The sequence below is a fragment of the Heterodontus francisci genome, chromosome 18, assembly GCF_036365525.1.
Source record: "Heterodontus francisci isolate sHetFra1 chromosome 18, sHetFra1.hap1, whole genome shotgun sequence".
NCBI lineage: Eukaryota > Metazoa > Chordata > Chondrichthyes > Heterodontiformes > Heterodontidae > Heterodontus > Heterodontus francisci.
Genome location: NC_090388.1, coordinates 46070955 through 46098872, shown reverse-complemented (window position 1 = coordinate 46098872; position 27918 = coordinate 46070955). Strand labels below are relative to the sequence as shown.

General features: G+C 42.8%; 1 protein-coding gene across 1 annotated transcript; it reads right to left on the bottom strand.

The window, feature by feature from the left end:
* Positions 1–582: 582 nt before the first annotated feature.
* On the bottom strand, positions 583–27512 carry LOC137379594 (V-type proton ATPase subunit E 1-like). The gene is made up of 9 exons (XM_068050651.1): positions 27236–27512; positions 22679–22744; positions 20426–20535; positions 19536–19602; positions 9363–9452; positions 8183–8251; positions 2682–2776; positions 1802–1889; positions 583–1164 (listed from the first exon to the last, which is right to left on the bottom strand). Exons 1-9 carry the CDS (start codon positions 27266–27268, stop codon positions 1102–1104), a joined length of 681 nt encoding a protein of 226 aa, XP_067906752.1. The 5' UTR covers positions 27269–27512; the 3' UTR covers positions 583–1101.
* Positions 27513–27918: the final 406 nt, after the last annotated feature.

The following is a 27918-nucleotide window of genomic DNA, read 5'->3' as shown; positions in this document are numbered from 1 at the left end:
CCATTTTGAGGGCCCGAGATTACCATAAATTGGGCCTTTATTCTCTGGAGTTTAGAATCGAGGTGATCTCATTCAAACATTAAAAAAAAATTTGTAAGAACAGGGCTCAACAGGGCGGATGCAGGAAGAATGTTTCCCCTGGCTGGGGAGTCTAGAACCAGGGGACATTGTTTCAGAATAAGGGTCAGGCCATTTAGGATTGAGATGAGGAGGAATTTCTTCACTGAGGGTGGCGAATCTTTGGAATTCTGTCTTAGCAGGCTGTGAAGGCTCAGTCGTTGAGTATGTTCAAGACAGAAATCGACAGATTTCTACATATTAAAAACATTAATGGAAACAGAGATAGTGCAGGAAAATGGTTTTGAAGTAGATCAGCCAAGATCTCAATGAATGGTGGAGCAGGTTCGAAGGGATGAATGGCCTACTCCTGCTCCTATTTATGTTCCTATAAATCATGCATAGAAAATGATAACTGTATAACATTAAATACCAAATGGTCAAATAACTGAAGATAAAACATTGAAAACTGCAGTCTTGAAATGGCTAATTGTCCAAACAAAATAAAGATACAATCCAAACAGATTCAGGATCCAGCAAGAATTTTATTTCAGAACCATATATACATATACAGTACCTGAAACACAAAATAACCATTTAAATTTAAATAGTATGAGATTGACATATCAGCAATACTGGATGCAATATATTTTCTACAGATTTCACTACTGCTCTACATTTTGGGAAAATCACCCATCTGCTGCAATTTCAACGACTGATGCCAAAATGAAAAGTAGCTGAAGCTTTGTTCACATTTAGAAAAAGAACAGATTAATATATACAAAAAAATACAACAGATGTTGAGACTCCAATAATCTGGGGTTACTCAATAAACCGAGTGATCTCCCAATGCTTCTGGCAATTTCCCTTAGCCAATAGATACAGAAACTACCAAATTAAGTAGTTTCAAACACATTTTAGATGTAACACCACATAAAAGCAAGTACAATGGATTACTTTTCTTTAAATATAAGTCTGTAACTTTTACATCTTTTTACTATATTCTGTGTGCCCAGATACAGTAGTGGGTCTAAAGCACAGCTTTTAGTCCAAGAACTTCCGGTTTTGATTGGCACCAAACAAAGCCACTCGGATTTCTGGCATCATCTAAAAGACAAAATGAAACATTAGTGTTTGTACTTCTATGATAATGAGCTACGCTGCAATCAGCACGGATGCCTTCTAATGTGATCTTCATATATCCATGTAAAATAAATTTAAGTGGCTCAGTGGCCAGCCACACAGAAACCTGAAATTTAGCAGGCTTACATTCCCCATCCTTTTACATTTATCCTCACCATCAGAGATAGCATCTGGGTTGTAAAATGGCTGCTTAAGAAATGTCTCATCAGGACTTCAGGACCAGACACACAAATGCAAGAGAGAGAGTGAATGCAAGTGTTATGTAATCATACTAGAAGTACTTGATAGCAATCAGCAGTTGGTTATTACTTTTAATTTTTAATCACAGAAACACTGAGGCTCTATAGTGTTTCCACTGCCACTTCAGCAGAGATGGGTTAGCTGGGAACAAACTTAGAAACTTACCAGCTTGTGTGGCTCAACACATTACTCAGTACATTAGTCCACTGAACCAAAGGAACACTCTAAAAGGACATACTGTACACAGTAAATGCTACACAAAAAAAGGGAATGAGCAGCTTGTTTCAAACACATGGTTGTCACTGTTTACCAGCCAAACATTCATTTCATTTTCACAGTGCTTCATGAACAATTTCCTTACCTGCTGTGCAATGAGGTCCAACCTACTCTCCAAGGTGTTGGAAACCTTTATTTTCCCAGTAGAATTATACATCTCAACACCTCCAGCACTGAAGAGAAAGGAAACTTTTATACGAATATTCTTGACACTATGTATTTGTTGCCCAGTGACCAACTTTTCTTTTTAAAAGAAAAAAAAGGCCCCTACAACCTACATCAGTTAATTCGTGAGCAAAAGCAGTAGGTACATGTGTAAATAACAATTTGCATCTGTAATAGAGATCAGTTACCCCAACATCTGTTGTCAGGACATTACTACAATCTATAATTAAGAATAAATAAATCAAGGCAATATCACAAGTCTTCCTGTAAAAGGTATGGTCAGAGATTTGCAAAAGACTGTATTTCAATTCAGATTACACACACAGCTGTCAGTAAGTTACTGGAGAGGTAGGAATAGGCTGATCAGTTTGAACTTCCACTTGCTGTGATGGAGGACTCTGCTCCTGAGCAGCATTACAACTGGAAGCCCGAAGGCAAATGCTGTTGTGAGTGGAACTACAACTTGCATCTCGCCAGTCCAGGATTAGGAATCCAGAATGTTATAATGGGAAATACTGGGCTGCTGAAATAGTTCAAGTCTATAAAAATGGATATTTAAACTTTGAAAACTGTAAAAAAAAAATCTACCTGTATGTGAAACTAACAAAGTTCAAAATATTCATGTGTGTTGGATTATAAAAACTGTAAGTGGTTATCACTGAATCAGAACAAGATTAGACTAATTGCCATTTTGTAAACCACATTTTTTCCTGCTAAATATACCATACTTTAAATGAATGTGTGGAAACAAGCTGAATCCAAGTCTCTTCAAAACAAAGAAAGCTGCAGTAGATGCTTACATGTCTTCAGGTAGAAAGTTTTCCTGGTCAATGTGAACATCAATATCCTTATTTATGCAGTTCTTGTAAATGGGAACATTCTTGTTGATGGAGGTCTGTGTGGAATTGAAAAAAAAAAGTAAAAATACACAGAGATTTGTGACATTTAATGCAAAACAGCCTTTCCTCTGACCATGAACAGTGGTAGCACTGCAGCAGGGGACATGATTAAACCTGAACGAATTAACAGACTTTTTCATTACAAAACGTTATCAGAATTTATAATTGGCTCAGATTTTGCCACCAGAAGCAAAGCATGTCCTTTAGGGAAGGAAATCTGCTGTCCTTACCTGGTCAGGCCTACACGTGACTCCAGATCCACAGCAATGCGGTTGACTTTTAAATGCCCTCTGAAATGGCCTAGCAAGCCATTCAGTTGTATCTAACTGCTACGAAGTCAATAAAGGAAGAAAACTAGACAGACCACCCGGCATCGATCTAGGCACCGGAAACAGCAGCAAACACAGCCCTGTCAATCCTGAAAAGTCCTCCTTACGAACATCTGGGGGCTTATGCCAAAGTTGGGATAGCTGTCCCACAGACTAGTCATGTAGCAGCCTGACAGTCATACTCTCAGAATCATACCTTACAATGTCCCAGACACGACCATCAGGACAGACCCAACATAGGTGGCGGCACAGTGGTATACAGTCGGTAGCGAGTTGCCCTGGAGTCCTCAACATAGACTCCAGACCCCATGAAGTCTCATGGCATCAGGTCAAACAAGGGGAAGAAAACCTCCTGATTACCATCTACTGCCCCCCTCAGCTGATGAATCAGTACTCCTCCATGCTGAACACCGCTTGGAGGAAACACTAAGGATGGCAAGGGCACAGAATGTACTCTGGGGGACTTCAAGGTCCATCATCAAGAGTGGCTTGGGAGCACCACTACTGACCAAGCTGGCCCAGTCCTAAAGGACATAGCTGCTAGACTGGGTCTGCGGCAGGTGATGAGGGAACCAAGAGGGAAAAATATACTTGACCTCGTCCTCACCATTCTGCCTGCCACAGATACATTTGTCCATGACCGTATTGGTGGGAAAGACAATCGCACAGTCCTTGTGGAGACAAAGTTCTGTCTTCATATTGAGGATGCCTTCCATTGTGTTGTGTGGCACTACCACCGTGCTAAATGGGATAGATTTTGAACAGATGTAGCAATGCAAAACTGGGCATCCATGAGGCACTGTGGGCCAACAGCAGCAGAATTTGTACTCAACCACAATCTGTAACCTCATGGCCTGGCATATACCCCACTCTACCATGGCCATCAGGCTGGGGGAATCAACCCTGGTTCAATGAAGAGTGCAGGAGGGCATGCCAGGAGTAGCATCAGGCATACCTCAAAAAATGAGAGGTCAACCTGGTGAACCCAGGACTACTTGCATGCCAAACAGCGCTAAGCAATCCCATAACCAACGGATCAGATCAAAGCTCTGCCGTCCTGCCACATCCAGTTGTGAATGGCGGTGGACAATTAAACTAACTGGAGGGAGTGACTCCACAAATATCCCCATCCTCAATGATGGGGGAGCCCAGCACATCAGTGCGAAAGAGAAGGCTGAAACATTTGCAACAATTTTCAGCCAGAAGTGCAAAGTTGATGATCCATCTCAGCCTCCTGAAGTCCCCAGCATCACAGATGCCAGTCTTCAGCCAATTCGATTCACTCTGCGTGATAGCAAGAAACAACTGAAGGCACTGGATACTGCGAAGGCTCTGGGCCCTGACAATATTCTGGCAATAGTACTGAAAACCTGTGCTCCAGAACTAGCCATGCCCTAGCCAAGCTGTTCCAGTACAGCTACAACACTGGCATCTACCCTGCAATATGGAAAATTGCCCTGGTATGTCCTGTACGCAAAAAGCAGGAAAGTCCAACCCAGCCAATTACTGCCCCAGTCTACTCTCGATCAGTAAAGTGATGGAAGATGTTGTCGACAGTGCTATCAAGTGGCACTTGCTTAGCAATAACCTGCCAAGTGACGCTCAGTTTGGGTTCCGCCAGAGACACTCCGCTCCAGACCTCATTACAGCCTTGGTTCAAACATGGACAAAACAGCTGAATGCAAGAGGTTAGGTGAGGTAAGACTGACTGCCCTTGACATCAAAGTAGCATTTGACCTAGTATGGCATCAAGGAGCCCTAGCAAAACTGGAGTCAATGGGAATCAGGGGAAAAACTCTTCACTGGCTGGAATCGTACCTAGCGCAAAGGAAGATGGCTCTGGCTGTTGGAGATCAATTATCTGAGCTCCAGGACATCACTGCAGGAGTTCCTCAGAGTAGTGTCCTCGGCCCAACCATCAGCTGCTTCATCAATGACCTACCTTCAATCAGAAGATCAGAAGTGTGGATGTGCGCTGATGATTGCACAATGTTCAGCACCATTCACGACTCCTCAGATACTGAAGCAGTCAGTGTCGAAATGCAGCAAGACCTGGACAATATCCAGGCTTGGGCTGATAAGTGGCAAGTAACATTTGTGCCACACAAGTGCCGGGCAATGACCATCTCCAACAAGAGAGAATCTAACCATCTCCCCTTGACATTCAATGGCATTACGATCGCTGAATCCCCCACCATCAACATCCTGGGGTTATTAAAGAAGAACAGTACAGCACAGGAACAGGCCATTCGGCCCTCTAAGCCTGTGCCGATCTTGATCCCTGCCTAAACTAAAACCTCTGCACTTCAAAGAAAATGACCAGAAACTACCATGGCTACAAAAGCAGGTCAGAGGCTAGGAATCCTGCGATGAGTAACTCACCTCCCGACTCCCCAAAGCCTGCCCACCATCTACAAGGCACAAGGAGTGTGATGGAATACTCTCCACTTGCCTGGATGGGTGCAGCTCCAACACCACTCAAGAAGCTCGACACCATCCAGGACAAAGCAGCCTGCTTGATTGGCACCCCATGCACTCCCTTCAACACCGACACACAGTGGCAGCAGTGTGTACCATCTACAAGATGCACTGCAGCAATGCACCAAGGCTCCTTAGACAGCACCTTCAAACCTGCGACCTCCACCACTCAGAAGGACAAGGGCTGCAGATGTATGGGAGCACCACCACCTACAAGTTCCCCTCCAAGTCACACACCATCCTGACTTGGAACTATATCGCCATTCCATCACCATCGCTGGTTCAAAATCCTGGAACTCCCTTCCTAACAATGTAAGTGTACCTACCCCACATGGACTGCAGCGGTTCAAGGAGGCAGTTCACCATCACCTTCTCGGTCAATTAGGGATGGGCAATTAATGCTGGTTTAGCCAGCGACGCCCGCCTCCTAGGAACAAATTTAAAACAAAAGGGTTCTCACCGCTGACCTCGAAGTAAGCTGCCCATCAAAGATCTAGCAATCTCTGGCATGGTTTTACCTTTTCCCCAACAGCAGTTTAAAGTCTGGCACCAAGTCAAGTGTATGCATTAGCATGCAGCAATGATGTCAGAAAGCAGCTAAGGAACCAAATACATTTAAGTATTCACACAGAGCAAACCAGGAAGTTAACACCATTTGAATCCCTTCATTTTTAATTTAAATTTTCAGATAGCAAAATAAGTGACTACAATTGGATCAAGACAGAAGCTAAAACAAAAAAAAAAAAAACTTTAAAAATGTTATATGGGGAAATTAGAGAAAAATTTAATATTCCACAAATTAAAAGCATCTTTTCAGGGCCAGTGAGTGTGTTTAGTAATTAGGAAGTTAATAGGCTGTTAAAAACCCAGTTACACTTCATTCAAAGTGCAACTTTTAAGGCTGTTTACAATGAGACTAGCAACATGAGTAGATGTTTTCGTCAAATCACGTATTTGAGATTGCAGTTAGTGAGAACCTCTGCATTGCACCCTGTGGAGGAGCTTAGACTCTGAAAACAACTTCTAGATTTCAGTTTTATTTTTGCACATGTGCAGACTCCCAAAGTTACTGTTAGTTTCAGTGGAGTAATGGTGGCAAAACTATCAGCATTCGCAATCATTACCGCAGCAAAATCCAGGCTACTGGAAAAAGCTGCCCAGAAGTGCACACAGATGGAAGAATGATATATTCAATACCATTATTCTGTCTGTCACACTGTTATCTGTCAGGCATTCACGCTTTTTCCAAAAAAAAACCAAAGGCAGTCATTCGTTAAGAACAGAAAACATCCCAGTCACAATGCCTGCAGACTCTTAATTGACCTTCCAACAGGAAAAGCCTAAATGTTCTGACCTCTGCATGAGCAACAATTAAACAACTCATTGGGATGTTACCAATTGAGCAAAAGTTGTAGATTTAAAAAAGATATACATGTCTGCATTTTAGCATTATACAATGTAAAACATGGCGTGCTGCAATGTTCTACTGCTTATAAAACACCAATTCCTAATTCGAGTAGTACCACTGTAGACTAGATATGCATGCAAATCTCCCATAACCACAGTCTAATTGATAAGCAAGCACAATCTCTGGCCAGAGTTTAACTGCTTTTCAGAAGTGGAGCGGGGAAGAGGAGGAAGAAATAAGACACCAGAAAAGGGAATCTGCAGATTGGAAATTGCTTTTGAATTTCAGAGACCAGCTGAGAAGCATTCAGCTAGATGCAAGACCTCCTGAAGTACTAGATTCTTGGTGGGAAATACAACAGGTAAACAAAAATTAGTGTTTCAAGAGAAAAAGTATACCAAGTTGTGTAATTATGAGAAATGCACATTTCCATTGAAAGGATTAGGATTTAGAAAGTCAAACTCTCCAGAAACAGTGAAATAATTAGTACCTGGAGTTAGGGATGTGGAAACAGGTCTAAAAATAACATTCCCAGCCACAGTCAATCTTGCTGTCAAACATAGAAGTTGTAGGCATAGATGTAAGCTGAGAGCAGTGGGAATAGGCCCATGGAACTACACATGCTAATAGGAATCATCTTTAGGAAAGGATGGAGGGAACAGGAATGATGAGTTGGGGGGGAAGCTCATCAAGAATAGAAGTGTTTTGTTAACACATTCATTCAAATAATATATGATTCCATCTGTTGAAAAAGATTTGAAATTATATCTAAAATATCATACATGTCTCAATGCAATAATCACAATAAAAGAGTTGCTAGGACATATAGCCATTTTAACAGGACATACGTTTTAAAGTACAACGCCATTCTCCACCCCGACCCCCCTTTTGTTCATAAGTAGTGATAGGCCCACCATTCAGCTAGATGCAAGACCTCCTGAAGTACTAGATTCTCCATCACTACCATTTTTTCAGTCAATAACTGAAAGCAAGGTAAAAATGGACAGTTTGTTAACATTCCTTTTTCTTTGTTTGATTCAGGTTATAACGTGCCCAACATGCAAGCACACCATATTAAGGCCATACAGGATTCTAGGTGGTATATTAGCAAAATATTCACAGAAAATAAATGTGTTAATATAAAGTCACTTCGGAATGGTAGTTTGAACTGAACATCCACACATTACCTTAACTACTGCAGTGTCTTGTTTGCGGCATCGAATAATGACTGTGGGTTCCAGCAGTTGATAAAAGCCCTAAAATGGGGTGGGAGAAAAATCAGTTACTAACAATGTCTAAGGTCACACATTTTACATTACAATAGAAAATAGGAATAACAAAACCAAGAGTACATTGATGTGACAGTTTTAACCCTCAAATCAGGAAATAGACCATTTACAATAAACAATGTAAAGATGTTTAACAGTATTCTATGTGCTGTTCTAAAAGTAATTTTTCAGCATTTATAAAAATTTAGTTCCATGCTCGGTGCAAGTCCATTTTACTAATTTTTGCCAATGTCAAGACCATCAAGGCACCTCTAGCCTTGAGAAAACAGGACTCCTGCATTCCACTTCCATTGGTTGGCATCCTTTCATCTACGAAAGGTGGACACGCAGCAAACAATCTATTTAGGTGGAGTGTCTTCTCTAGGTTCACCTTCATTGATGGCTCTGAAGGCCAATCCTTGAGAGGCAGGTTCTGCCACAAGTGCCACACATGAAACTGCCATGTGACACTGCAAGTTGCTTTCAGCACTGGCACCTGTTGCCAGCCTGCTGTAGCCATTGGTTGTCCTGATAGTACATGTCAGTCCACAGGATGTGTCACCATTTCTCTCTTTCGCCACCTAGTGACTCCCAGGTGCGATAGTTGATATTTAGTGCCTTCATGTCACACTTGCAAGCATCCTTGAAACGGAGCTTTGGGTGCCCCATTGGTCGTCTGGCAACAGCTACCTCACCGATCAGAAGATCCTTGGGTATGTGACCATCTTCCATCCTGAAGACGTGTCTGATCCACCAAAGCCGTCTGTTTGATTAGGGCCAAAACACTTGGGAGTTGTGCCTTTGAGAGGACTGCTGTTTGTGATTTTGCCCTGCCAGGATATATCCAAAATATACCACAGCTACCACGAAAAGCAGCTGACGAGATTCCAGCACACCAAGCAAAATGTGAACCGCTCTCTCTCTATTTCCCCCAGCACCCTGTCCCCCACCCACCCCAAGAGCAACCAGAAAACAGATTTCAACATGGCATCTAGTATCATCACTCACCGATATTCTACATGGGAGGGACTGGACTTATGCAGTGCAGCTGAGATCAGAAACTATAGTTTAATACTTGTGCAATACTACCCATCCTTACCTGCAGTATCAATCCATCCAGCATTGTTTGGTATCTCACAGCATCTTTTGTCACTCTGCCCAGTCTCTGTCTGGCTTCATTCAACAGATCCTGGAAGCCAAATAAAAGCACCCAATAAGAAGGAGCCAATCTTGAAAACAAGCAATAGCTGACCACCCACAAATGATCTTAATAAAAAAGTCTGACATTTCACAACACAAGGTCATAGAGGGATCGGAGGACATGCCCAACCCACTACATCACCTCCCAAATAATTTTTTTTAAATGTTTTGTAAATTCCAAAGTAATGGATGTAAGCATTGCATTTTTGTTTTCTCTACAAGAAAAAATTATGCTCACTTTCATCAAAAACTGCTTTATTGCAATTTGGAAATGAATGATCCCCGATTTAAAAACTTTTCTTCCATTATCAGCAGATGGCCTGGGAGGAGAAAATACTTTAAATTCATTTTCCCTTTCTTAAAAAGTTGCTTAATGCAAAAGCAGGATTATGAATCCTGCCGCATTGACCAGTGCATTATTCTGGTCATAAGAACACAAATAGGAACAGAAGTCCATACAGCCCTTCAAGCCTGCTCCACCATTCAATAACATAGCTGATCATCTACTTCAACTCCACCTTCCCAAACTATCCTCATCCCCTTTAGTATCTAAAAATCAATCTCAAATATACTTAATGACTGAAAATCCACAGCTCTCTGGGGTATAGAATTCCAAAGATTCACAATCCTTCAAGGTGAAGTAATTTCTCATTTCAGTCCTAAATAGCCAACTTTTTATTGAGACTGCGACCCTTAGTTTAGTTCCAGGTTCCCCAACCAGGGGCCCTTAAAAATGTTATATATTTAAATGAGATCACCGCTTATTCTTCTAAAGTCCAAATATAGGCCAAGTCAACTCAATCTCTCCTCATAGGACAATCCCTTCATCCCAGGAATCAGTCTAGTGAACCTTGTTGCACTCCCTTCAAGGCAAGTATATCCTGCCTTAGGTATGGAAATCAAAACTGTACAAAGTACTTCATGTCTGGTCTCACCAAAGGCCCTATAAAATTGTAGTAAGACTTTATTCTTATACTGGAATCCCTTTGTACTAAAGGCTAACATACCATTTACTTTCCTAATTCCTTACTGTACCAGTATGTTAACTTTATGAATTATGTACAAGTACACCCAAATCCTTTTGAACAGCGACATTTCCCAGCCTCAACAAGTAGGAAAAATGCTTTTCTATTTTTCCTACCAAAGTGGATAAATTCACAATTCTCTATTATATTCCATCTGCAACATTCTTGTCCAATTACTTAACCGTTTTATTTAAATCGTTTTGCAGCTTCCTTGCATCTTCTTAGCTTATTTCCCACCTAGCTTTGTATCAAGGGCAGAAAATTTAGAATTGTGCTCACTTTTCCAATATTGCCTCATATTCCTGGAGTGGGAGGTTGCTAGGGCATATCCTAGTACACTGATTTTTTTTTTTTTAAAAACACTAGAATTTGTACATTCTGGCTAATGTTACCTGAAATATCAATTGTGAAATTTTTTTTTATTCATTCATGGGATGTGGGCGACGCTGGCCAGGCCAGCATTTATTGGACATCCTTAATTGCCCTTGAGAAAGTGGTGCTAAGCTGCTGCCTTGAACCGCTGCAGTCCATTTGAGGTAGGTATACCCACAGTGCTGTTAGGAAAGGAGTTCCAGGATTTTGACCCAGCGACAGAACGGCGATATAGTTCTAAGTCAGGATGGTGTACGACTTGGAGGGGAACTTGCAGGTGGTGGTGTTCCCATGTATTTGCTGCCCTTGGCCTTCTAGTTGGTAGAGGTCGCGGGTTTGGAAGGTGCTGTCTAAGGAGCCTTGGTGCATTGCTGCAGTGCATCTTGTAGATGGTACACACTGCTGCCACTGTGCATCAGTGGTGGAGAGAGTGAATGTTTGTAGATGGGGTGCCAATCAAGCGGGCTGCTTTGTCCTGGATGGTGTCGAGCTTCTTGAGTGTTGTTGGAGCTGCACCCATCCAGGCAAGTGGAGAGTATTCCATCACACTCCTGACTTGTGCCTTGTAGATGGTGGACAGGCTTTGAGGAGTCAGGTGGTGAGTTATTCGCCTCAGGATTCCTAGCCTCTGACCTGCTCTTGTAGCCACGGTATTTATACGGCTACTCCAGTTCAGTTTCTGGTCAATGGTAGCCCCTAGGACGTTGATAGTGGGGGATTCAGCAATGGTAATGCTGTTGAATGTCAAGGGGAGATGGCTAGATTCTCTCTTGTTGGAGATGGTCATTACCTGACACTTGCGTGGCACGAATGTTACTTGCCACTTATCAACCCAAGCCTGGATATTGTCCACGTCTTGCTGCATTTCTACACTGACTGCTTCAGTATCTGAGGAGTCACGAATGGCGCTCAACATTGTGCAAACAGCGAACATCCCCACTTCTAACCTTATGATTGAAGGAAGGTCATTGATGAAGCAGCTGAAGATGGTTGGGCCCAGGACACTACCATGAGGAACTCCTGCAGTGATGTCCTGGAGCTCAGATGATTGACCTCCAACAACCACAACCATCTTCCTTTGCGCTAGGTATGACTCCAGCCAGCAGACGGTTTCCCCCCCGATTCCCATTGACCTCAGTTTTGCTAGGGCTCCTTGATGCCATACTCGGTCAAATGCTGCCTTGATGTCAAGGGCAGTCACTGTCACCTCACCTCTGGAGTTCAGCTCTTTTGTCCATGTTTGAACCAAGGCTGTAATGAGGTCAGGAGCTGAGTGGCCCGGGCGGAACCCAAACTGAGCATCACTGAGCAGGTTATTGCTAAGCAAGTGCCGCTTGATGGCACTGTTGATGACACCTTCCATCACTTTACTGATGATTAAGAGTAGGCTGATGGGGCGGTAATTGGCCGGGTTGGACTTGTCCTGCCTTTTGCGTACAGGACATACCAGGGCAATTTTCCACATTGAAGGGTAGATGCCAGTGTTGTAGCTGTACTGGAACAGCTTGGCTAGGGGCACGGCAAGTTCTGGAGCACAGGTCTTCAGTACTGTTGCCGAAATATTGTCAGGGCCCATAGCTTTTGCAGTATCCAGTGCCTTCAGTCGTTTCTTGATATCAAGTGGAGTGAATCGAATTGGCTGAAGTCTGGCATCTGTGATGCTGGGGACTTCAGGAGCAGGCCGAGATGGATCAACTCGGCACTTCTGGCTGAAGATTGTTGCAAATGCTTCAGCCTTATCTTTCACACTGATGTGCTGGGCTCCCCCATCATTGAGGATGGGGATATTTGTGGAGCCACCTCCTCCAGTTAGTTGTTTCATTGTCCACCACCATTCATGGCTGGATGTGGCAGGACTGCAGAGCTTCGATCTGATCTATTGGTTATGGGATTGCTTAGCTCTGTCTATCACATGCTGCTTACGCAGTTTGGCACACAGATAGTCCTGTGTTATAGCTTCACCAGGTTGACACCTCATTTTGAGGTATGCCTGGTGCTGCTCCTGGCATGCCCTCCTGCACTCTTCATTGAACCAGGGTTGGTCTCCTGGCTTGATGGTAATGGTAGAGTTGGGGACATGCCGGGCCATGAGGTTACAGATTGTGGTTGAGTACAATTCTGCTGCTGCTGATGGCCCACAGCGCCTCATGGATGCCCAGTTTTGCATTGCTAGGTCTGTTCGTATTCTATCCCATTTAGCACGGTGATAGTGCCACACAACACGACGGACGGTATGCTCAATGTGAAGGTGGGACTTCGTCTCCACAAGGACTGTGCGGTGGTCACTCCTACCAATACAGTCATGGACAGAAGCATCTGCAGCAGGCAGATTGGTGAGGACAAGGTCAAGTGTGTTTTTCCCTCGTGTTGGTTCCCCCACCACCTGCCGCAGACCCAGTCTAGCAGCCATGTCCTTTAGGACTCGGCCAGCTCGGTCAGTAGTGGTGCTACGGAGCCACTCTTGGTGATGGACATTGAAGTCCCCCACCCAGAGTACATTTTGTGCCCTTGCCACCCTCAGTGCTTCCTCCAAGTGCTGTTCAACATGGTGGAGTACTGAGTCATCAGCTGAGGGAGGGTAGTAGGTGGTAATCAGTAGGAGGTTACCTTGCCCATGTTTGACCTGATGCCATGAGACTTCATGGGGTCCGGAGTCGATGTTGAGGACTCCCAGGGTAACTCCCTTCCCTCCCTACTGTATACCACTGCCCTGCCACCTCTTGTGGGTCTGTCCTGCCGGTGGAACAGGACAAACCCAGGGATGGTGATGGCAGAGTCTGGGACATTGTCTGTAAAGTATGTATCGGTGAGTATGACTATGTCAGGCTGTTGCTTGACTAGTCTGTGGGACAGCTCTCCCAACTTTGGCACAAGCCCCCAGGTGTTAGTAAGGAGGACTTTGCAGGGTCGACAGGGCTGGGTTTGCCGTTGTCGTTTCCGGTGCCTAGGTCGATGCCGGGTGGTCCGTCCGGTTTCATTCCTTTTTATTGACCTCGTAATGGTTAAGTATAACTGAGTGGCTTGCTGGGCCATTTCAGAGGGCATGTAAGAGTTAACCACATTGCTATGGGTCTGGAGTCACATGTAGGCCAGACCAGGTAAGGACAGCAGATTTCCTTTCCTAAAAGGACATTAGTGAACCAGATGGGTTTTTACAACAATCGACAATGGTTTCATGGCCATCATTAGACTAGTTTTTAATTCCAGATTAATTGAATTCAAATTCCACCTTCTGCTGTGGTGGAATTCGAACCCATGTCCCCAGAGAAATACCCTGGGTCGCTGGGTTACTAGTCCAGTGATAATACCACTATGCCACCGCCTACCTGAGAATAAAAGAAAAATCAGTTGACTTTTGGGTTTTCATTACACCAATCAGACGATCACTTCCCCAAAGGCTACCTATCGGTATCCAACTTTCAACCCCCACCCAAGTACACTGGAGCACTCTGTCACCTACAGAACAGATTAGAGACACTGTATCCCCTCTAATCCTCCCCGTTCAAGCGGTCAGTTTTCTTTTCCCCATCCTTGAGCAAGACAATACTCTTTCTTCATAGTCTACATTGAATTTTGGCCACAAAACTGAATATGCTGATAGCACTATTGAAACGTTAAGCACAGATGGTTACCATGGATTTGTTTGCAAAAGCTATAAACCAAATTCTTAATTGGGGTGGGAAAGTACTATAATTTTCATTACTAACAGTAATGCGTCATTTCTGATGGGAAAAATTAAAGTCAATTTTTTTTTTTATTATTCGTTCATGGGATATGGGCATTGCTGACAAGGCCAGCATTTATTGCCCATCAAAATGTGGTGGTGAGCTGCCTTCTTGAACCGCTGCAGTCCATGTGAGGTAGGTACACCCACAGTGCCATTAGCAAGGGAGCTCCAGGATTTTAACGCAGCAACAGTAAAGGAACGGCGATATAGTTCCAAGTCAGGATGGTGTGTGACTTGGAGGGGAACTTGCAGGAGGTGGTGTTCCAATGCATCTGCTGCCCTTGTCCTTCTCGGTAATAGAGGTCGCAGGTTTGGAAGGTGCTGTCTAAGGAGCCTTGGTGCATTGCTGCAGTACATCTTGTAGATGCTACACGCTCCTGCCACTGTGCGCCGGTGGTGGAGGGAGTGAATGTTTGTGCATGGGGTGCCAATCAAGTGGGCTGCTTTGTCCTGGTTGGTGTCAAGCTTCGAGTGTTGTTGGAGCTGCACCTATCCAGGCAAGTGGACAGTATTCAATTACAGACCTGACTTGTACCTTGTAGGTTGTGGACAGGCTTTGGGGAGTCAGGAGGCAAGTTACTCATCACAGGATTCCTAGCCTCTGACCTGCTCTTGTAACTACGGGATTTATATGGCTACTCCAGTTCAGTTTCTGGTCAATGGTAACCCCCAGGATGTTGATAGTTGGGGATTCAGCATTTGTAATGAATGTCAAGGGGAGATAGTTAGATTCTCTCTTGTTGGACAAGGCCTGGCACTTGTGTGGCGCAAATGTTACTTGCCACTTATCAGCCCAAGCCTGGATATTGTCCAGGTCTTGCTGCAATTCTACATAGACTGCTTTAGTATGAGTCATCGTGAATGGTGCTGAACATTGTGCAATAAGCAGCACACATGATTGATTGTGAACTTATGATTGAAGGAAGATCATTGATGAAGCAGCTGAAGAGGCTGGGCCTCGGACACTACCCTGAGGAACTCCTGCAATGATGTCCTGAGGCTGAGATGATTGACCTCCAACAACCACAACCATTTTCCTTTGCACAAGGTCCAACTCCAACCAGCAGAGAGATTTTTACCCAATTCCCATTGACTCCAGCTTTGCTCGGGCTCCTTGATGCCATACTCTGTCAAATGCTGCCTCGATGTCAAGGGCTCTCACCTCTGGAGTTCAGCTTTTTTCTCCATTTTTGAACCAAGGCTGTAATGAGGTCAGGAGCTGAGTGGCCCTGGCAGAAGCCAAACTGATCATCACGGTCGGGTTGGATTTGTTCTACTTTTTGTGTACAGGACATACCTGGGCAATTTTCCACATTGCTGGGTAGATACCAGTGTTGTAGCTGTACTGGAACAGCCTGGCTAGGGGCACAGCTAGTTCTGGAGCACAGGTCTTCAGTACCATTGCCAGAATGTTGTCAGGGCCCATAGCCTTTGGAATATCCAGTGCCTTCAGTCTTGATACCACACGGAGTGAATCGAATTGGCTGAAAACTGGCATCTGTGAATTCAGGAGGAGGCAGAGATAGATCATCCACTCAGCACTTCTGGCTGAAGATTGTTGAAAATACTTCAGCCTTATCTTTTGCACTTATGTGCTGGGCTCCCCCATCATTGAGGATGGGGATATTTGAGCCTCCTCCTGTAAGTTGTTTAATTGTCCACCACCATTCACAACAGGATGTGGCAGGACTGCAGAGCTTGGATCTGACCCATTGGTTCTGGGATTACTTAGCCCTGTTTATCGCTGCTTCTGCTGTTTGGCGCGCAAGTAGTCCTGGGTTGTAGCCTGACCAGGCTGACGCCTCATTTTGAGATATGCTTGGTGCTGTTCCTGGCATGCCCTCCTGCACTCTTCATTGAACCAGCTGGATGGAAATGGTAGAGTGGGGTATATGCCAGGCAATGAGGTTACAGATTGCAGTTCAATACAATTCTGCTGTTGCTGATGGCCCACAGCGCCTCATGGATGCCCAGTTTTGCGTTGCTAGACCTGTTCAAAATCTATCCCATTTAGCACAGTGGTAGTGCCACACAACACGATGGAGGGCATCCTCAACGTGAAGACGGGACTTTGTCTCCCTAAGGACTGTGCAGTTGTCACTCCAACCAATACTGTCATGGACAGATGCATCTGCAGCAGGCAGATTGGAGAGGACAAGGTCAAGTATGTTTTTCCCTCATCACTGCCGCAGACCCAGTCTAGCAGCTATGTCCTTTAGGACTCAGCCAGCTAAGTCAGTAGTGGTGCTACCGAGCCACTCTGGTGATAGACATTGAAGTCCCCCACCCAGAGTACATTCTGTGCCCTTGCCACCCTTAGTGCTTCCTCCAAGTTGGGGGGGGGGGGGTGGGGGGGTGCGATAGGTGGTAATCAGCAAGAGGTTTCCTTGCCCATATTTGACCTGATGCCATGGGGTCCGGAGTCAATGTTGAGGACTCCCAGGGCAACTCACTCCCGACTGTATACCACGACCACCACCTCTGCTGGGTCTGTCCTGCCAGTGGGATAGGACGTACACAGGATGATGATGGTGTTGTCTGGGACACTGTCTGTAAGGTATGATTCCATGATTATGACTGTCAGGGTGTTGCTTGACTAGTCTGTGGGACAGCTCTCCAAATTTCGGCACAAGCCCCCAGACGAAGGAGGATTTAGCAGGGTCGACAGGGCTGGGTTTGCCATTGTCGTTTCCGGTGCCTAGGTCGATGCCGGGTGGTCCGTCCAGTTTCATTCCTTAAATAAAAGCAAAATACTGCGGATGCTGGAAATCTGAAATAAAAACAAAGTGCTGAAAAAACTCAGCAGGTCCGCAGCATCTGTGAAGAGAGAAGCAGAGTTAACGTTTCAGGTCAGTTCTGATGAAAGGTGACGGAAACATTCCATCTGCTTCTCTCTCCACAGATGCTGCCAGACCTGCTGAGTTTTGGTTTCATTCCTTATTGACTTTGTAGCGGTTTGATACAACTGAGTGGCTTGCTAGACCATTTTAGATGGTGTTAAGAGTCAACCACATTGCTGTGGGTCTAGAGTCACATGTCAGCCAGACCAGGTAAGGACAGCAGATTTCCTTCCCTAAAGGAAATTAAGTGAACCAGATGGGCTTTTAGGACAATCAACAATGGCTTCATGGCCATCATTAGACCACCTTTTAATTCCAGATTTATTAACTGAATTCAAATTCCACCATCTGCCGTGGTAGGATTCGAACCCATATCAATACTTTGAGTCTCTGGGTTACTAGTCCAGTGACGATAGCACTACGCTTTGGCTCTTACTACCAGATTTCTCCTTTTCCACAATTTTTATTGGCCAACATTAGTAGCCCTCTAGTAACTTATCAAAAAGGCTATTATTCACATGTGAGCCAGTGAGTTTTGTGGACTAGTTGTTCAGTGAAAGCTAAAGGCCGGCTCAGGTCTGCAAATGAAACTCGACCCAAGCCCTTTCATTTTTTCTGTGCCCAACCCAACCATCAGTTAACCTAGCTTCCGTTTTTCACTTTGTTGCTTATCTGCACAAGCTTAAAAAAACCTAAAAAATCTTTCAAGTCCAAAAAGCACATTCACATTGCAGCCACGTACCAGAGGTGGTGATACAGTGTGTCCGACCAGAAGAGCCACCCAAGCCCGAATGCCGGACCCGGAAGAGCGACCCGACCCAGACACATGTCGTCGGGTCCAGGTCAGTTAGCCATGTTCTAGTGAGAGCATCAAGTAGGAGCCTAATTCAAACGTTGGTTAACGATTGGCAATGCAAACTCTAATTATTCCCTCCCGCTCCCGCCACCCCCAACCCCACCCAAATGTAGTCCAACGGCATTTCTAACACCAAATCTGCTGCCCCAAATCAGCACAAAAGAACAACTGAAGCCGGGATCTTTCGTCTGTATGGGTTTGTGCCAACAATGCCAAAATGGTGGCACAGTGGCTAGCACCGCAGCCTCACAGCTCCAGCGACCCGGGTTCAATTCCGGGTACTGCCTGTGTGGAGTTTGCAAGTTCTCCCTGTGTCTGCGTGGGTTTCCTCCGGGTGCTCCGGTTTCCTCCCACAGCCCAAAGACTTGCAGGTTGATAGGCCATTATAAATTGCCCCTAGGTAGGTGGTAGGGGAATATAGGGACAGGTGAGGATGTGGTAGGAATATGGGATTAGTGTAGGATTAGTATAAATGGGTGGTTAATGGTTGGCACAGACTCGGTGGGCCAAAGGGCCTGTTTCAGTGCTGTATCTCTAAATCTAAAAAAATTAGTCATTTATTTTGTTCCCACATAATGCTTCATGCTTGGTTGAGGAAAGGCAAGATGACCACCATCCACCAATTTGCCACAGTCATTCTGTAATCTGGACCCAGGTAGTGCACAAACATGGCTAGGCAATTTTTCTTTCCTCTCAATGCAGAAGATACCCTTTCAGTGACAGGCCCAGACTATAATTTCACCACACAAAGTAACTGAGTATAACTTCTCACTCCATAATAACTATTACATGTTTAGAAATTCAAACATGCTATAACAACCTTTACTTATATTGTTCTTGCAACAGTCCTTCAATAAAGATCAGTGTTACCATGACAAAATTGTATTTTTAAACCAAAACCTGCATCAGTCTCAATATCTAAGAATAAAAAGTCAGTAAGTCTACTACTGCAACTTCAACTTCCAAAGGGTTGAACATTAGCCAGACAATACTTTGTAAAAGTTGTGTTGCTCTTGGCTCATGTGAAAATAAGCAACAGTTTACGACCTGATTCGGACTACATAAAGTCCTACTGACGCAATGTGATTAACAGCCAATATAAAAGGCATGGCTGCAATTAACTAATCAATGGCTTGGTGCATGTGATCTTCATACCTTACGGCCAAGAAAAACCATTACAAACATGCTTTTCCACAAACTTAAGCAACCATGAAATTGTATTTCTGTTCATTTAATAGATTAGCAATCTCACCGAAATCAGATCATCTCTGGCTTTGAGGACCTTCAACCTAGCCTGGTTCAGCAAATTGGACATTTGACTAAAAGCAAGAGGTTAATAAAAAAGTCAGTCAATTTAAACGCAAGAAAAATGTCAGTACACCCAACATACTCAGAATATTCAGTGTAGTCGCCAAAGAACATTTTTTCAGAATGATCTTAAAATGAAAATGGTTGCATATTTTAAATTTTCATGCTCCCTAAATAAAATTACATGGTTTCTTTACCTCAAGTAAACTGGCATTGCAAGTCAAGAAACACATTTAAACAAGGAAATTTGAAAACTACTGAAATATTAGCATTCGATGAATTTTATTTTCAAAGTGATTCTTCACAATGCAGCCAGCCAGTGACATCATCCGACTGCGCCAACCTGCGCACATGTGCAAACTGGCTCCTGCTTGTGTGCTGTGCTCCGCACTGCCAGGACCGGTTGGCACATGCGCAGATGAAGTTATCGCGTAAATTGCCAGGATTGGTACACGCATACACAGATGAGGTCATCACATAACGTGGGATAGCTCGCAAGCGGAGAAGCGGGGACAGAGCGCGGGGGGGGGGGGGGGAGCGGCCGAAGACCTTGGTGACGGCGGTGGGTGCGCACTCCTCCTGCGCGCCCCCCACCCCCCGCCCTCACTCTCTGGCCATTCCCCACCGCCCTCACTCTCCGGCCATTGTGTGCTACCATGTATTCACGTTGCCTTTGTGTGATTATTTGAGCAGCACCATCGTTAGTCCTGGCAGCTGCTTGGTCACTGACTGACGTTTTAGTTGAACAGGTTGCATTTGCACATGTGCCAGTGCAGTGCCACCTAGTGGCTGCATTGTCAGCAAACGCACCCTTTTATTTTACATAGTACTTACATTTTCTTCTGCTGTTCAATTTGCTTTTCCTTCTTTTCATAATACTCCATGATCTTTAACCTTTGGGTCTGTACAAGACGACCCTTTTCAATGTTAAACTCCTCTTCTGCCTGCAATCCAAGGCATTCATTTTCAACATATTTCCTTCATTTGAAATTAGATACAAGTATATGGCTTTGCAAACTTAAGTTTGCACAGGCACAATCATAGTGAGCTCTGTGTACGTTCCATAAAATATTCTATATCTTACTGCATGTAAACTATTTTAAAGCTCTGAGGAGGGTAAACTATTTTCATATCCTTTATGTTTTCCTTGGTATCTGGTAGCTTAGTACCATCTGCAGTGACCTCTTCACAGGTCTGACAATGGCACTCAACTATCCACGAGGAGTTTGAACAATTTCCACCTTACTCTGTGGAAAAGCAACTCAATTAAAATGAGGCTACCAGTAAATTCAAGGGAAGTAAATTTGAAGCTGCATCTACCACGTGGTACAGAACCACTCCAGCAGAAATTGTCCAAATTAATCTACCGATCTATGCTAGATTGGCTAATCTCAGCAGAAAGAGCATTAACAATCTAAAAGCATCCCAGGCAAACGAGGGTCCCATCTTCTGACTGCATTTCAGCCGTCATTGGAACTGTTCATCTGGAGACACCAAATACAAACATGGCATAGGGTCTGATCGATTCAACTTGTTAACATTCATGTCCAGACTCTCAAAAAGAATCGCCAATCAGGCAAGGTGTCAGAAGCCTAGTACTTTTGTTTTCTCCAAATTAGGAATTGCCTAAAATATTATGCAGATCCAAATGATGCAACTCTTCTCCCAAAAAACAAACTACCCCTGTAGTTGTGACATGGGCGTTTTCTGATGAGCATAGATTTATTTAGGTCCAATCACATTCTAAACAGGTACAGTGCAAGTTCTAACATTATTTGTGTTACAAAATTCAGACATTATATTTTAGGAAGTCTAATATTTTATTTCCCTGCTTCCACATATCTCACTATATACTAGTATATAGTTTGCGAATGTCACAACATACATTATTCTCGGGACGTTGGTGCGAGAAGGTGACGGTGGGCCTCCTCTTGAACTGAAATGGCTTGGTGGGCCATTTCAAAGGGTTAAGAGTGAACCACATTGGTGTGGGACTGTAGTCACATATAGGGAAGATTAGATAAGAACGGCAGGTTTCCTTCCCTAAAGGACATTCACAAATCAGTTGGATGTTTATGACAATCCAATAACTTCATAGTCACTTTTTAAAAAAAATAAACCGGATTCAAATCCTACCATGGCAGTTTGAGAATCTGAATTCATGTTTGCTGGATTATTAGTCCAGCCTTGGGTTTACTAGCTAGGTACATAATCACTACACTACTACATTGTAAAATGCATTTTTATCTGAAGATCATCTGCCTCGTGCTGCATTACAAAGCAGCAATAGAAAACTGCTCTGGCATAATCATCTATTTTGCATAAATCTGCATAAACATTCCCTAGTTGCTATTTGAATCATCTTCTAAATTCTGTTGTATAAAGCTTTTCTCGGTATCAGTTCTCATTCTTTATTGCAACAATCAAGCTTTGAATGCAGAATGAGGAAGGGCTGAGAACCAACAGGGAACCATTAGGCAAGACGGCATCATCTGCCACGTTTATTTATTGCAGTGAATTCTGAGAATACTCGGAATTAACTGTAAGAAATAAATGTACTGACCTTACTGAATTTGTTATATGGGATCTTTAACCAATGAAGGCAGCAACTGGCTTGAACCTGAGTTTTCTCAGATAATACTGCAGGAATAGATTTTGCTTTCTCTGAGCAGAAAATATTTTTTTACATAAAATATGCATGACAGACAGGGTGCAGGAAAGACAAAAATGTACTGAATTATAAGCACTTTTTGATAGCATATTCACCTAAAAGGTGGGAAAGACTTGCAGCAAAATTCAACAGCTTGTTCTACAGCGCTAAATTAATTAGGCTAACATACTTATGTTAAAGTATTAAATACAAATAATGAAATGGACCAAATCATGTCAAATAGTGACAATTCTGCAAGCAAACTATACGACAAGGCCCAATTTGGATCAATACTGCTTTAGTAAATTGTACATAAACACAGAATTATAAATCTGAGAGACTGATGTTCTCCACAACAATGATTTGGTTGGAATAATCCAGAATGCCATCACAAACTAGAAGTCTAAAAAGAAATACAAAATAAGACAAAATCTCACCTTTGCATCTATTTCTTCTGCTTTTTCATTGGCCTCCTGCTCAATGAAGGCCATCATGTGTTTGATCTATAGAATAAAAAAATTGAAAAAATCTCGAGTCATATCATGACTTTTTATGCTAGATATCTTCTTTGGTTCAGCACCAGTTGGCACTTCTTACGCACAGAATCTCTCACCCCACACAAAGAAGGGCATCTTTACCTTTTTTTTTAAGTGAGAACCTCTCTCAAGTTCCAGTTTACTGAAATATACTGTGCGCTGCCACATGATCAACTGCAATAGGCAGAAGAATAAGGCATTCAGGCCATATAGCTCAGTTATGAACTAACAGACAAATGTGCTTAAATATTATAGATAGTTGAGCAGTACTCTATGCTTCTACCTGGTATCAAACCAGGGACCTTTAACATGCAAGGTGAATTTGATAACTACTACACTATAGGAACAGGCTGCCAAAAAGAGAGTATATTTACAGTAGTTACAAATGTATTAATTTCCTAAAAAAGGAAAAAAATAGCCATCACATCCCATGTGAATCTTCAACATAAACCAGAATGTTGAAACAAAAAGATCCTTTACTTCTTACATAGTTATCCATGATCAATGAACCTCTGACTAGCTCTGTATTGCTCTTAGTTTCAGATCAACTAATTCAGTCACGATACAGCCACAATTTCTTTGGGGATTCTACAGAACAAAGGAATTAAAAACTATATTTGTTTTAGCTACATTAGACTGTCAGCCAGTGGTTTCCAAGTGTTATTTGCCCACAAATATACAGCAGCCAATACAGTAGGGCTGAAAGGTATTACTCAATCACCAACCAATTAAATAGAACGGCAAAAGAAAAGTCCATCAAAACCATGTTTAATTGTATAGGCCTCATCAATCCAATCACCATGCCAACTGCTCATTTACCACTGTAAGGTAGAATGTCTACCATAGTGGGCCAATAAGTTTATCCTGCGATAAGATGGACCATGCAGAACAGGGAAAGATAAAAGTTAAACCTCCTGGATATGCACAGTGTGACACTGGACAAGAAAATGGTCAGGCTTGGTAGTGATGTCTCCTATGACCGATAGCTCTATTAACACTCTTCAACAGGCTCATACATAAGGGTGCAAAAAAAAAGCCACTGGCCGATACATTGGAAGATAAATGGCACTCAAGGAACCATATTACAGCAAGGAGACAATACCTCTGGCCAGGGTAAGAAATTAAACAAGTAAAAAAAAAAGTGATGAGTTGCACTAAACATAGATTAAACAGAGGGTTTAAGTATAAAGTCTCTCACTGAGAGCAGTTAGGTTGCACATAGAAATAAGCCATTTATCCCCGACTGTTTCACTAATGACATTATGGCTGATCTGTATCTATACACTATTTACCCACCTTTTCTCCTTATCCCTTGATAGCTGTAATAACCCCATTATTATCCTTTTGACACTGCACAGATACTGTCGCTATGCCAATGTTATGTAGATTCTTTGTAATATTAGTTAGAAGTGTATTAGGATTTCTGCTGCATTACTGTTTCATAAAATATACAAAGTTACTTAAACATACAATCCTGACTACCAAGTATCAAAAGTGTTAAACAAAAAGTTTGCAGTTAATTGTTAATAGATTTGAAATAGTCAACCTTTCAGGTTTTTTTTTAAAAACACACACAGACCTTTCGGGATAGAATTTCTAAATAAGCAAGCTAACTCATTTGTGGTTTGTATTGCATGTAAATACAGTTAATAAAGAGAAACTGTTCCCAGTGGCAGAAGGGTCAGTAATCAGAGGAGACAGATTTAAGGTGAATAGCAATTCTTTTTTTTTGTTTATAAACACAAGTTGTTGTGGTCTGGAACACACTGAAAAGGTGACGGAAGAAAATTCAATAGAAAAACAAACAAACATTCAAAGAGAGAAGTGAACAAATACTTGAAGGGAAATCTACAGGGCTATGGGGAAAAAAGCAAGAGAGTGGGAATAATTGGATAGCTCTACAAAAGAGCCAGCACAAGGAAGATGGGCTGAATGGCCTCCTTCTGTGCTCTATCATTCTATGATTCCAAACCAACACAGTAAATTACAATGGTCTAATCTGCAAATTATTTCTCCGTATCTTTATTGCATATTCTCAAGAATAGGCTATGGAAAAGACATGAAACTGGGGACAACTGAATCTATTCCATGGGCTAAATTGTGGGAACAGACACAAAGTTTTTCTGATACAAGACAGAAAGGCTCTCCAAGGAGCAGAGGGACCTGGGTGTATATGTCCATAGGTCATTGAAGGTGGCAGGGCAGTTTGAGAGAGTGGTTAATAAAACATACAGTATCCTGGGCATAGAGTACAAGGGCAAGGATATTATGTTGAACTTGTATAAAACACTAGTTCGGCCTCAGCTGTAGTACTGTGTCCAGTTCTGGGCGCCACACTTGAGGAAAGACGTAAGGGCATTGGAGAAAGTACAGAAAAGATTCACAAAATGGTTCCAGGGATGAGGAACTTCAGTTATGAAGATAGATTGGAGAAGTTCAGGCTGTTTTCCTTGGAGAAGGCTGAGAAGTGATTTGATAGAGGTATTCAAATCATGAGCGGTCGGGACAAAGTAGATAGAGAGAAACTGTTCCCACTTGTGAAAGGATCGCAAATGAGAGGGCAAATGACTGAAAGTACTGGGTAAGAGAAGCAAAAGTGATATGAGGAAAAACTCTTTCATACAGAGAGTGGTTAATGTTTGGAATGCACTGCCGGAGAGCATGGTGGAGGCAGATTTAATTGAACCATTTAAAAGGGAATTAGACTGTTATATGAAAAGGAAGAATGTGCAGGATTACAGGGAGAAGGTGTGGAAGTGGATCTACAAAGGCAGGGGAATGGAACTGAGTAAATTGCTCTTTCGTACAACCACTTTTCTCCCTGCAGGGAAATGTAGACTCAACTTGGGATGAACTCATACCGCCAGGAACTTAGTACAAGTAGCTCTGCCTCCCACGCGAGAACAAACAAGACTCCAACTCCTTCCAACCAGGTGCTCTAGCTCAAACCAGATTACAACGCATCACAGTACAGCTCTGCTTACTGACAACGAGGATTTGGCTAAAGTCAAAACAGAGCAAGAGACACTAGTTCCAGTTTAAAAATGTGAATATGTGTAAAACATATTTCATTTAAAATGTTCATAGAAATACATGTCTAATTCAAAATAATTTAGATGTTCCGATCCAAAAGCTTGAAAATTAACCAAACTGAATAAAAATGAACAATGGCATTCAACAAGGTTAAACATTAGCTCAAGTTAGAAAATATCAGCTATTTTAACTGTTTAATGTAAACACATTTAGGTTTTTGTTCAACATTATACTTAAATCAGCCATTTATCTTTGCTAACTTTATATAAATTTAAAGAGACTGAGTAAGTGGCAGTGAACTTTTTTTTTAAAAGGCAAAATCTTTTAAACTATACTCAATTGAATTATGTTTCTGGAGAAGAGGAAAACTGACTTAACATTTCTACTTAATCTATTGTTACTAGCTCTCCACAGATGTTAACCAGTCTTTTCAGATACTTTTTTTTTAAATAAAAAAAGATCCAATATTCAGGTTTTTAAATCTCCGTCCATTGCAATTTTGTAGCCCAGTACAAGAGCACTGCTATTGTTACCAAGTTAACATTTGCCCAAGGTATAGGATACAGTAATTGAAATTCACATCTGAAGTGATTATTCAAATCTGAAATTTATTCCATACAAAATGTACAAATCTTCAATTAAACTGAAAATGTATTTACTTCACAATTAAAGTTTTTTTTGTTTGAAATAGCCGATTACAAGTTTCCTGAAATTGCGTAATATTGTACTGGCAAGATGTGGAAGCCCATTTCCATGACTCAGTACAATTTAAGGGACAATTCAAATGTTATGAAATGTTAGGAGCAGCACAATGGCGCAGTGGTTGGCACTGCAGCCTCACAGCTCCAGCGACCCAGGTTCAATTCTGGGTACTGCCTGTGTGGAGTTTGCAAGTTCTCCCTGTGTCTGCGTGGGATTTCTCCGGGTGCTCCGTTATAAATTGTCCCTAGTATAGGTAATTGGTAGGGAAATATAGGGACAGGTGGGGATGTGGTAGGAATATGGGATTAGTGTAGGATTAGTATAAATGGGTGGTTGATGGTCGGCACAGACTCGGTGGGCCAAGGGGCCTGTTTCAGTGCTGTATCTCTAAACTAAACTAAAAATCACATACACATACAAAACCCACTAATATCATAATGTCATCCCTCTAGCTCCTCCCCCTAACCGCCATCTTGCAGGCTAAAGCAGATCATTTTTGGATGCAGAGGGCATGGATTTGGGATTATGGTTCAATTTTCATTCACCACTTTCCTATTAAGAGGCACTCAGCCTTAAACTTTTTCACGAATCCCCTGCGATATAGACAAGAGACTAAAGTTTAAAATGCAGCACAATCCTGGCTAAATGATTCACCCACTTCCTTCATATTTTCCTACACCCGCCGCTCCAATCGCCAGGATATCACCTAGACCCTTTCCTTACCTGTTTCTGTACATCGGCGTCGCTCAGCGCCATCGTCGTCGGAGGTCTACGTGTCTTCGAGAGAGGAACCGGAGATTTTCCCACAGATGGGGAAAGTGCTTGTGTTTTGCTCGCTAGCGGGGGTGGGGAGATATTCCCTCTGATGTTAATACCGCTAGCTGGGAAGATGGATAGATAGCCACTCACTGCACACGATACAACGGCAAACGCTCAGCTGACTGATAGGCACCGGCCGACAACAGCAAACCCCTTTGGGTATTGGCAATCACCTGATCCAGCCGCCGTGGGGGCGTGGCCGTGAGGCGCAACGCCTTCTCCCTCACACCCTGCCCCCCCTCCCCCCGTTTTAAAGTAACTCCGCACAACCCATTTTTTGTTTCCATATATGTATGCGCGTGATTTCCTTCATGTTTTGTCAGTTAAACCGGTGGCCCAACTCAAAAAACACCAGGTTCCGAGAGGATCCAAATTCCTGTTATTAAAAAGAACCACGTGCGTGATGACATCCATAACTTATTGCATGCTGGGAATTAAGAGCTTAAATCGGATAATTTACCAGCAAGGATGAAAAAAAGTTTTTCCATCATAAGGAATAATTCAATTGCCTGTATAAACCAATATTCAGATTGAAGACCTTTAAAAAATATTTTTGTAGACTCCACTTTTTTTTCTCTTTGACCTTT

What these genes read in the sequence shown, in the direction of transcription:
- LOC137379594 (XM_068050651.1), bottom strand. Translation starts at nt 27,268, where the DNA reads ATGGCGCTGAGCGACGCCGATGTACAGAAACAG. An exon ending in CAGAAGAAATAGATGCAAAG is followed by an intron (nt 20,536 to 22,678) that starts GTGAGATTTTGT and finishes CTTGGATTGCAG; the next exon opens with GCAGAAGAGGAGTTTAACAT. An exon ending in CCAGAGATGATCTGATTTCG is followed by an intron (nt 9,453 to 19,535) that starts GTGAGATTGCTA and finishes TTTGGCTTCCAG; the next exon opens with GATCTGTTGAATGAAGCCAG.